Raw genomic sequence first — 12,559 nt, forward strand, 5'->3', positions numbered from 1 at the left:
AAGAGTACCTACTATCTAGCTCTTAAGATACAATGTGTCTGTAATGTTGGCCTCTTCCTTATTAACATTTTCCTGGAACATTTATTCACTGAAATAAACAAAAAAACAAATACTTTGTTGTTGGCACAGCTTTCCAGGCAATCAGAAAAGATAATTATTATTAATAGAAATTTCAGACATTGATGTTGACAAATATGCAGACAGTTTGTGTTGATATATCTTCTGAAACTATGACATGTGACATTATTACTATTTCCCCCCTTTTACTCTCCATGTAATCCTATTGCTTTATGGGTTAACAATTAGCCTACTTTGAATTGAGATTTGGGTTTGATCTTTCCTACAGGTGGCAGTGGAATCCAACGCATCTAAATACAGACCTTCACAGATGATCCATCAAAAGGTCAGCATTCAGCAATAAGCTTAAATTGAAAGTATATATCCCTGTACAAATCTACTGAAGAACATGTTTATGGACCCAGATTAAGCACAAAGTGTTTGCATTTCTTATGGTTGCATTGCAACCATGTAGATGTCTTACAAAGAGGCTTGTGATTATTAACTTTATGTTAGCCTCCTCCTTCTTCCGGACTTGTTGCTCTGTCAACTGTTAATCACTATGACCCTTCAGTCTTTGACCTGATCCATTTCACTAAAATCCATTACACAAGTGATGGAAAATTCTATGTTTGTCAGAATGTGAATTTTAGTATCAATTATGCATGCCAATTTTTCTTTTAATATGAGCATAGCAGAGCTATATTGGTCAACTCAATTTTGAAAGCAACCAGTCAAAACTAAATTTTGAAAGCTTAATGAAAATGGAATTTAATTAAGCAAGCTTCTATTTGCATTCAGTATACATTTGCATACACAATAACACTTTATATTAACTTTAATTAATAAATCATTAACAAACTATTATATAATGCTTAACAGATCATTAGTTAATATACCGGTATTCACATAGCTAGAAATATGAGATAATGTGCTTTTTAATGTTTACTAATGAACTTATTACATGTTGATTGATTAACCGATCATTATTTAATGTCAATTGAAATGCTTACACATGTCATTAAACTCCCAATTCATATGATTATGCACTTTTTTAAAAATCTAGTGATTTTTACAGATGGTTTACAAAGATTAAGCTGCATCAATAAATCAAAATTATATAATGCTTAACGGATCATTAGTTAATATTCAAATAGCTATGAGATAATGATTCTTAATGTTTAAATAATCTTTTTAAAGATTACATAATTAACAAATTGTTATTTAATGAAAATAAAATGCAAACAAATCGAAATAAACGTCAATTCATTTATTAAATGCACTTGTTTATATTTACAAATGTTGTGGAAAAATAATTAGGTCATTTAATTACTAATTTTAACTTTACTATTCATGTTATCATATTTATCATTGACTTATAACCACAGTCTGTAAATTTCTTAGGCCTAAATGGTCTTCGTTTGTTGGGTTTAATATTGTTCACAAATCATTTAAGTATTTGTTCATGTTTTTGCAGTGCACAATCTAAAGTTAAAACTATTCATTATTTGTAAATGTTTATAAACATTTTTCATTTATACATTTAGTCATCTCAATGGCAAAAGTGTCTCAAAACTATTCATTTTGTAATGTTTATATAAATGTTTACCGTTAATAATTTACCTTTATGAGCGCTGGACTTTTAGCTACTGTAACAACGTTTGTTTAAAGGGTGGTTAGTTAAGTTTAGCTAAATGCTGCTAAAGACTTAACAACACCATATAATTGTAATGTGGGTGCAAAACATGTTTTTATTGCCTCAACACTTATAGCTGCTATGGCCAGATTTACTAAACAGGGCAAATTAGCGTGAGAGCTCAATTCCAAAAAAGCACCGATGTTTGATTTTTTTGGCCGGTAAATAATGGTGCAAATACCCTAGTAAATCACCTAACATGCTTCATTCAAATACTCTCCTCTCAGAAGTTTTGCATCTGAAAGGGAAACTCCTACAAATGCATATGTAATAAGGTCAGCTGCAAAAATGTGTCCACGCTTTTTCAGCGCTAATTTTTCACTGCGTGTCTTTTTTTTAACAACAAAAGAGGGTCTGTGCTGGCGACAGCTTTAGTAAATCTGGCCCTAAATCATTAAACGGGATAATCCTTGAATCATAGCCTACATAAAAAATATATATATATATATATATATATTTTTTTTTCAAGAAAATACTTTCTTTATTAGACATATCAAAACAATGTATTATAAACAGTTTGAACCGTGAATCCTTTATAGTAATGAGACAGACCCCTGTGCACTGTTGACCCCTTAACCAAGCCTTAAACCCATATCACTAAACCTGTCCGTATCCCGCCCCTAAATAGCAGCAAATGTGTTTTATAATAGAACATTAACATTGAACATGAAGTACATTTAACAATTAAGTACATACCTACTTTAAAGTGGGACCAGTCATTCTTAAATTGTTACATTTTCTGTTGAACATCCAGATCACTCATAGCAAACGCCTTTTTGCATTTGCACATTTGTAAACGTTAAAAAAAGTGCATTAGGTAATATATGAACTGAAGTTTAATGACATTTGTAGATTATCAAGAAGTGCATGATAACAATTTAAAGGTATAATATACATTTGTATTTTTTTAAATGTACATTATATAATGATCTCTTAATCAACAAACATGTAATACGTTTATTAGTAAACATTAACAAGCACATTATATAAGTGAATGCATATTAACTAATGATCTATTAAGCATTATAAAATGTTTTTTAATGATTTGTTAATGAAAGTTATTATAAAGTGTTAGAAACTACCAGAATAGTGAAATGAAGGACTGGTGTATGTGTTGATTAGATGAACTAATTAAGGCATCATGCAATGTGCTTTAGCAGGTGCAGGCTGTGGCGTAAAGAGATGAAAACAATTACCGGTAATCCTCTCTAAATGCTTACTTTCACCCCAAGTGATTTTGTAACTGCACTATTTTCAAGCCCAAGCATCAGTCAATTTCATATTTACATTTTTCAAAGAAGAGCCATTAATGTTAATTATTTGTATGTGTTCAACAATTTATAATGTCGTACCGTTATTAACATTAAGTAAAATTAATGCATTTCATAATACTTATCAACAATCGACTTAAATCATTATTGCATTAAATACTAATTTATTGCAAAGTTAGCAAAAATCTGTTCCACAGCAGAGCTGTGATTTCAGTACTTATTTGCTCTGGGATGTTCACTTTGTAACGTTGATCAATAATAATTTGCCTTAATGACATTACATCCAATTTATAATTGTTAACAGATCATTATTACAATAAATGCTCTGAAACTTATAAGCCATATGCAGAACAGTACAACAGCAAACCTTCACTTGAGAGTATTTGCTTTTGCTTTTGCTTTTGTTATTGTACATTTACTTGTTTATGTTAATCACTAAGACTGGTAAATATAAAACTATAAAATATCTGCAGGCATACTGACATAAACTCTGCTCTGAAACAGGTTAATAGGCCGGAGATAACTGTGACGCACTTAGAGGTGTCTTTACCTTAGGCACCCCTCTTAACTGGTCTACACTGACTGTGGTAGTTAAGAGCCTTAGCACAAGTCCAATAATTAGTCTTAAGCCACTAAACAGATCATTGTATGGGTCATACAAGTGAGGAAGACCAGAGATTAAAACAGAAGAGGAAGGAGGGGACAGAGCTTTGACCACTGAGGGTGATGGAATGGACAGATAAAAAGAGGTCATCTGCAGTGATTTTGGTGATAAGAAAATGAGAACGATTTTAAGATAAGGTTAATACTTCAACCTGTGTGTATCCCTTTCATACACTACTCTTGTTAAGCAAAGTGTCCAAGGTCCTGATATACTTACCAGATGAGTTTTGAGCAAGCTTATGTGACAAAATGAGTATAACATAAAATACCACAATGATACTGGTGTTGGATGTTTTGTTTTGTCATCTTACCTTTGCAACATGGTTGTATGGGAAATCTGCGGTTTGTTTTTCAGGGAGAGATTAGCTGAGAGGAGTATTATGGAGTATTATGATGAGCCGGAAGACTTTCATTTAAAGGAACACGCCGACTTTTTGGGACTTTAGCTTATTCAACGTATCTCCCAGAGTTAGATAAGTCATACCCTTTTCATCTCTGTGCGTCCCGTAACTCTCTCTGACGCACCCACCGCTAGCCTAGCTTAGCACAAAGACTGTTTGTTTGTTGCGTTATTTTGTCACTTATTGAGAGCAGTATGCTAGCTGGAGCCGTTTACCTCCAGTCTTTGTGCTAAGCTAGGCTAGCGGTGGGTGCGTCAGACAGAGTTACGACACGCACAGAGTTGAAAAGGGTATGTGTGGACTTATCTAACTCCATACAGTGAATAAGCTAAAGTCCCAAAAAGTCGGCGTGTTCCTTTAAATCCTGCTTTCCTCATGCAATGACTTTTCACTGGATGACACAATGAACCCTTTTTACATTTCCAGGGTTTTCAGAAGTGAAAGTTGTCATAGTTGGGTAAACTACAGTGGTGAATGGGAGACAACAACAAATACAATTTTTGCATTCCCATTTGCTCCAATAGCAAAAAAAAAAAAAAAAAAATCCATGATAGCATTTCCACAACTTTCTAAAAGAGGGAAAATTGATTGATTACGACATGTGATTGATTTATTAATTGAGAGATTGATTACGTTGGTCAAAAGAAAGATGTCAAATTTTCCATCACACTTTCAGCTGTTGTTTCAGAAGCAAAGTATAAAGTAAAAAAATGTGTATTAATAAAACAATATGAAAAACTTTATAGTTTTGCGATGTTCATAAATCTGAAAACGTTTTATCACAGTCTGTAAAAGGCTCCATGTGACTGTGCCTGTGCTTGATTAATTTCTTTTTATATATTTTTCAAAATATGTATAAATCACAAATATTGCTAAAATATTTATTGAATAATTCTGTTGTGACTTTTATTATTAAAACTTATGAACAATTATGAACTAAACTCTATCTTAGTATTTGTCTATCTTAAAATATTTGGCAAGGTAGTGACTGCCTTAAAGTCCCCATGAAATCAAAATTGAAGTTGTTTGGCTTTTAGTATGAATATGTATATATAGTCTTACAGTTATCTATAAGCTAGTGTGCTCCTAAACATTGACAAAATTTGCATCTAGAAGATATAAGCATTCAAAACTGATGGTCTCTCACTTCCGCCAATATGGATAAATGATTTTGATTTCTTCAACTTCTCATCAGATGTTCTGTCCAATCAAATGCTCTCTAGAATCTACAGCGTCCCGCCCCCCAAATACGTTTAAGCTGCGACTAAAATGGTCACTTGTTCACACATTTACTCTTTTCTACATTAATGGCATATCCACTAGGGGATAGGGAACGATTCAGACAGTGTATAGGCTTTCCATGCGTTGGGGCAAATGAAGTCGTGTTTCAAGGTGTCACGCGAACTGCACGTTTCAAGGCACTTCAGTGGGTCTTTAATGAACTATTTTACCTGCCATCTGTTATACGGTTGGGGGTGCTGATACATCTTCTGAAAGAGTACAGAATATCCGGATCAAAACACAGGCGAAAAAGAAGCAGAAACAAGCGATATCATATAAGCAGATGCAAAATAACGCAATAATAAACATTAAACATATAAATCAAAACTGCCTAATGTTACCGAATGAAATGTCAACCAAGGACGAGGTATAGGACGGTGCAACCAGGGGGTGTTGATACTCAATCTACTCCATCTATGTTTTAAACACCAATCTGGATGTACTCTTTGACAAAAACACGATTGGCTCAGCTCTTTGCTCAGCTCTTTGCTCAAAACGTTGCTTTTTTTTTATAAAACTTACCGACATTCAAGTGTTGATAAAAAAAAGAATGCATTAAACTGCATTAAACTTTCATTTAGCTATATAAGTTTGTTCAAATAAAATACAGAACATTAATTAACATAAAATAATGAACTGTCATGAACTGGCTTTTTTGTTAATGAAGAAAACAAATGTTAAAAATGTATTGTATTTCTGCTGATCAACACAAGTTAATTCTTTAAACGTTATTAAAAAATCATAATTATGTGCGATTTAGTTGCTTGACAAGCTTGTTTTATCACAGCATTTAGTAGTGACCTCTTTTTTGCTTCTGTTTTGGAGTTTAAAGTAGCTTAATGTCATTTGCTAACTCATTCATGATTATTTTATCTTTTGTCCATACAAGATGTTCATCACTAAGTTGTGAACATTTCACTTCCAATAGTCCCTTTCTCGGCTCTGACACAAGAACCCTCTACAGACGAGTGTCAAGGACAATCCAGCTGTCAAGTATTTAAGGCTTTTCACAAAGGCCATGATTCCAGGCTCAAAGCTGGAGATAATACGATGGGAATCAGATTAAAGAGGGGTTAACTACGAGTGATTAGCTGCTTTATCTGCACTGGGCGGCAGATTAACTGCCATCTCTAACACAGAACCACACTACAGGGTGAAAGGGATGATCCGAATTAGCCGGGTTTTGGTGCTGGAAATGAGATTAAGTGAATTGTGTGTCTTGCACTGCACAAATGTAGTTTTGCATGTGTTGAATCTGTTTGTCATGTATTTGTGTGCCTGCACTAGAGCCTGTGTGTTTGGCAGATGACAACAAACTTCAAATCCTTCCATCAGGACCATTTGGGAGGAGCAAAATGGTATCTTTTGGATCCCTATAAAAGAGGGATCACTTGACAATAGTTTGAGGGAGCCTTCATCTGGTGTTCACCGAAGAGAGAATTTACATCGATACGGGTTGGACTCTTTTTGCGATGCTGCAGTAATCTACAGAAGGAAATAACACAATTGATTGAAGCTTTAAGGTGTTACAGCGTTCTCGCGGAGTGGTTGCCAGTTTTAAGCAAGATGAAGGTAGTACCTGAGTTTCACGATGACTTCTGGATCCCCATCCCTTTAGATACCAACAATATCTCAGCTTACAGTCCTTTCCTGGTCCCCCAGGACCACTTGGGTCACCATGGCGTATTCATGGCCATGGCTGCCCTTATGTTCTTCCTTTTCGTCGCAGGGACTGCGATCAACGTCCTTACCATTGTTTGCACAATTCAATACAAGAAACTCAGATCTCACCTTAACTATATTCTTGTGAACCTTGCCGTTTCAAACCTGTGGGTGTCCGTTTTTGGTTCCTCGGTAGCGTTCTACGCCTTCTGGGAGAAGTACTTTATCTTCGGGGTGATAGGATGTAAAATTGAGGGCTTCACTTCAACAATTGGAGGTATAACATGCAGCCACATCATTTTAATGCTTCTGTGTTAGCCTGTTGTAGTTCATAGATTTAAAAAAAATGAAGCAGAACTTATTCTTACATTCTGATTTGAGATGGTTTCACCAAACCCTTTTTCCATTTTTTTCTCTCTGTTGTTGCAGGAATGGTGAGTTTGTGGTCTCTTGCTGTGGTGGCATTTGAAAGGTGGCTGGTCATTTGTAAACCCCTTGGGAACTTTACCTTCAAGACCCAACATGCCATAATTGGCTGCATACTTCCTTGGTGTATTGCATTGTCAGCTGCAATCCCTCCACTGTGTGGATGGAGCCGGTAAGTCCCACTGCTCACACTGAGGAGGACACAATGCCAAATATCAATGCCTAACACCTTTTTCTCCACTCCTATACAACTTGTTCAAGTCCCTGACTGAAGTACTCTGATTGAATTGTGCAGAGTTGTCTATCCCATCAACCTCACTGAGATTTGTTTTACAGGTACATCCCTGAAGGTTTGCAGTGCTCTTGTGGACCTGACTGGTATACGACTAACAACAAATACAACAACGAATCCTTTGTCATGTATTTGTTCTGCTTCTGCTTTGCGGTTCCTTTCAGCACCATCGTGTTCTGTTATGGTCAGCTGCTCATCACACTCAAATTAGTAAGTACAAATTGCGTTTACCATTGAATACTGCCTCAGAATTATTCATTTGTTCCTGGAAAAGAGTCAAAATTTAAGTTAGGAAGAGGAATTTTATGCAAACATACGGTGTTGTAATTTAGACTTGATATTTCAAGTAATCTCATTTCCAGCACCAAAACCAGGCTAATTTGGATCCCTTAAAAATCCCTTTCACCCTGTAGTGTGGTTCTGTGTTAACGATGGCAGTTGATATATATTAAATAAATATTAAAACCACGAAACCATATTATTTTTCATATTATGTTAATTCCTGTTCTTTATTTTGATCTGAATACTAGGAAAGTGAACATTCAAATGATAAAATTAAATGCACACTTTTCTTTTTTTGAAGGTACACTGTAAAAAATATTTTCATGATTTATCACAACTTTTTATCTTTTGTCAAATCAACTTCGATAACTAATGTGTGAAGATAATATACTATTTTGAGTTTCTGTTTATTAAACCATTCTTCTTCATTGTATTAACTCAATTTTTTAATTATAACAAACTCAAAATTTTAAGGCAACAAGGTAACTTGCTTTTTTAAGTTAAACCAAATTTTTTACAGTGCTTCACACCTTCCAAATTCTAACACAACTGATAAAAATTCGATTTATTATTGATTTGTTTTTTACATAAATAAATTATTAATGTGTTTCATTGCTCTGCCACATTGGGATGCACATCCCTTTCCACTAGATGGAGACTATGAATGGATTACTGTGGTCATGTTGCCCGTTGCTTTAAAATCCCTTGTTTGTCCTACCAGGCAGCCAAAGCTCAAGCAGATTCAGCTTCGACCCAGAAGGCAGAGAAGGAGGTGACAAAGATGGTAGTGGTGATGGTGTTCGGCTTCTTGTTATGCTGGGGACCATATGCTTGCTTTGCTCTCTGGGTAATTACCCACCGTGGTGAAACATTTGACCTGAGACTGGCAACCATACCATCCTGCCTTTGTAAAGCCTCTACAGTGTACAATCCTGTCATCTACGTCTTAATGAACAAACAGGTATAGTATTGTGTGTATATTTGGAGTTGTATTGTTGAAGTTTGTTCCCATAAGGCTACAGTATTAAATGCCATGTTCATGTGGCGTAACTGATCACTTCAAATAATATCTGCTACTCATTTCTTTTGAAACCCAGTTCCGTTCCTGTATGATGAAGATGGTCTGTGGCAAGAATATTGATGAAGATGAGGCTTCTTCTTCATCTCAGGTCACCCAGGTCTCCTCTGTTGCACCAGAGAAATAAACCCATTCTTAATGTAACCTCATCCTGCGGACAGAACCACTCTGCTGCATGGCAGTGATACATAATTTTTCAATGAATGTAAATAATAAACATAGACCCACTAGGAATTTTTGCTTTTAATGTCAAAATTTTTGTAACTTGGTCTTGGCTCGCTGAACAAGTAGAATGAGTAGAAGTTCATTGTTATCATTAAAAATGTACAATAAATGCAAAGAAAGAAAGAATTGTGGTGTTAAATTGATCAGTTCAAGAATTGTGACATACAAGTTTATATGAATTATATTACATTAGTCTTATTTCTTCCTGTTTTAAATGGACTGTTTATAGTGAGCACACCATTTTACAACAACTAACACATGAAAACAGAAGTATCTCATATATCTGATTGTAATCAAGTCCGTAGCCCTTCAGTTATGAGTAATGGAGTAACACATCCAGGGAGGGTCTGAAAAGCAAAGTCAAACAGAATATTATCTATTATGCAAAACTGCTAATTAATCATTTTTATTAATTGACTAAAAATTAATAATGAGAATTTATGTGCAGTGGTTTTCAATGTCTCTTTAGAAATACAGAAGAAATTTATTACTTTCATACTCACCTTAACTTCTTGTACTTCATCCAATAAGTAGTTCACTTTCAAATCAAGATACAAGTGCAAAGAAAGAATATGAAATTAGCTTTTGTCATTTCCAAACTAGCCTAACACAATAAATACAAGAACAATATCAATATAGTTAATCTAGAAATTAAACCACAAATGATGTTAGAGAAACAATGAGCAGTGAAAGCAAAGTTTTGCCCATGTTAGATTAACATCTATTATATGGATTAATTCCATTCAAAAATGTAAAAATTGTTAAATAAACGTTCAGTACTAAAAATATACTCAATACTCAAATACCATGAATATAGAAGTTGTCCAATGGCAGACCATGTGAGACCAAACTATTATCTTGAGCTTTCGTTGAAAATTCAGTTGTATATCCGAGTTCTGCTAGTAGTGAACTTTTGCCAATCACGAATAGTTCAGAACTAGCGGAATTCCAGACATAGGACTGACTGAGTGCTGCCCCTTGATACTTTCTGATCCATCTGGTTCTGAAAAACATCCTTTTCAACTACATCTCTGAATATCTGTGATTTACACTGTGAAACAGCAACAAAAAAACACTATAGTGACCCTTGACTCTCGCAAAGCGTACATTAATTCCATTCCAACAGTCTATTAAACTTCAACTTATTTCGATTAGCTTCCACTTTAAAAGGAAGTGTAAACGATCAAAACGAACAAATACTCGGTTTGGATAAACGCATGTATATCAGTACAATTCTCTGCAATTTTAAGAATGAAAAGGAAACAACTGATAGAGTAAAAAAGTGTACAGACTGCTCTCGTCTTCGTGTTGGCTCCATCCTCACCCTGGTTTGGTCTGTTCACGTCCTAGTTATCACTTCCTCCTGCTCCACTTTGCCACAGTAGAGGGAGAAGCCGATGTCTGAAAAAAGAAAAGAAAACGCCTATCGTCAGAAACAGGGAGAGATTAAAACTGACCTCATCAAGATTTTCAGATAAACCCTGCTTTCCCTAAACTGAACCAGCAATCCATTGGGATTAGGAAGGTTTGGGCTGCATCCTTGTCAATACTAATTAGGATCTCATGAGGGTACCTGGGTACCCCAGTTGTCCCAATAAGCTGATTTGGACTTGGACTGTAACCTAGATGTCTGACTTACATCACATACTGATGATTGAAACTGTGTTACATTTGTTTTAATTGGACATGAGATAATATGAATGATTAAGCATTTTTGGGCATGAACTTGATATAAATGAGAACCCCCTTTTTTTTAATAGACATGAAAATGCACATTCCGAACTTAAATGGTTGTAATTTAAGAATGCTTTGGAATATTGATGTAAGATTGGTCTTGTTTAAAGACGACATTTGACAGATTTTTGTAGAAGTGAAATAAATGAAGAAAGTTAAACAGAAAAAAAGTTATAGAAGTTTGAGTTTATGAAAATGTACAATGTTAAAAAAATAATTATTCATATTTTATATAAAATATATATTTTCAAAACCTGGTGGACTCTAAAAATGCAAAAAAATCAAAGCCAAACATCTGAACAAGTTGTGTTCCAAATTTTAGGTTGATATAAAAAATAAGCTTTCAGTAAGATTTTGTTTGGGCGCAGTACCAAACTTTTTCACTAGTTGACATTACGCCCCATTTCCATCTGAACCATTATTTTTACAATTTTCATACAATTTATGAAGTAGACATCCTATTCAGAAGTAGTATTGGAAGTTTGGCAGATTGTGAAATGAATTCAACCTCTACGAAACACAAAAAGAACAAGTATGTGCATTATAGCTCACTGCCACATCACAAATGGTGAATCTATTACTTTTTTTCTTTATATTCAAAACATTTTCAGACTTTTTTTCTAAAATAATTGAATGGATGCCATGTTTTGAACTTTTGGCATGAAAACAAACAGAGGTTTCTACCATTGTTTCATGATATTTCATGTTCATCACTATTTCAAAATAAAGGTCCGAACACAACTTAGGAGTATGAAAATATTCTTGTTGCAAATTGATAAACTACGGCTCCTCTGTAATTTATTTTGAAAATCAGTCACCAAATATGTAACCTAGAGATTGTAAGCTTTCAAATGATATATAGTTTGAAGTTCAATATTAGTTTAGGTTTAGTGTGGGATATTACTGTTTTAAATATGTAATGGCTGTGCCAATATAAGGGGCTTAAATACTCTTTAGCCAAATTATGCAGTCGTTTTGTCATTATTTAAGTGTTTTTAGGTGTTTCACCACTAGGCTATCGGCAGCACTTAATAATCAGTAGTTTGATAAATATTAGAACCTCATCGTGTAAGAAACATGGGGGCAACAGAATCCGATGGCAAACAATCCAGCTATCGAAATCTGTTACCCCACCCTTATGATGAGAGATTTTGACGTAGTTGCTTAAAAATGCTGATTCTATTCTGTCTGTGGATAGAGCTTAAACAGCTTCAGTTTAAATAATATATTTTTTGCCGTCTCTGCTTTTTATTTTAACAGGACAGTATTTGATAAAGAAAAGTCCAAGAGCCTGATTTGAACACGGGTCACCCAAATCCCAAAAGCACTAAGTGTTTTGAAATGTCCTGAAATCTTTTGAAATATGAAATCCTCTCTAATTAAATAAATATAAAAATGATAACAACAACTTTTTCTGCTGAAATGTTTGTGCGCTCTCAGGAAAAAAGGTACAAATGCTGTCACTGGGGCGGTACCCTTTCAAAAGGTACA

The 12,559-nt window shown here is 34.5% G+C and overlaps 1 protein-coding gene and 1 long non-coding RNA gene across 2 annotated transcripts in view; both read left to right on the top strand.

Moving 5' to 3' along the window:
- The window catches only part of LOC306991060, a 6,406-nt gene extending 3,455 nt beyond the window's left edge, over positions 1–2,951 (top strand). The window contains exons 3-4 of the long non-coding RNA XR_013796022.1: positions 347–403; positions 2,911–2,951. This is a non-coding gene — a long non-coding RNA (uncharacterized lncRNA). The remainder of the gene's footprint in view (positions 1–346; positions 404–2,910) is intronic.
- A 3,444-nt stretch (positions 2,952–6,395) lies between these two features.
- Positions 6,396–9,780, top strand: opn1sw2 (opsin 1 (cone pigments), short-wave-sensitive 2). Its single transcript, XM_079598520.1, has 5 exons — positions 6,396–7,308; positions 7,461–7,629; positions 7,794–7,959; positions 8,753–8,992; positions 9,129–9,780. The coding sequence occupies exons 1-5, from the start codon at positions 6,936–6,938 to the stop codon at positions 9,234–9,236; spliced, it is 1,056 nt and encodes a 351-aa protein (XP_079454646.1). The 5' UTR covers positions 6,396–6,935; the 3' UTR covers positions 9,237–9,780.
- Positions 9,781–12,559: the final 2,779 nt, after the last annotated feature.

The sequence above is a fragment of the Phoxinus phoxinus genome (genome assembly GCF_949152265.1).
Source record: "Phoxinus phoxinus genome assembly, chromosome: 22".
Classification (NCBI taxonomy): Eukaryota; Metazoa; Chordata; class Actinopteri; order Cypriniformes; family Leuciscidae; genus Phoxinus; species Phoxinus phoxinus.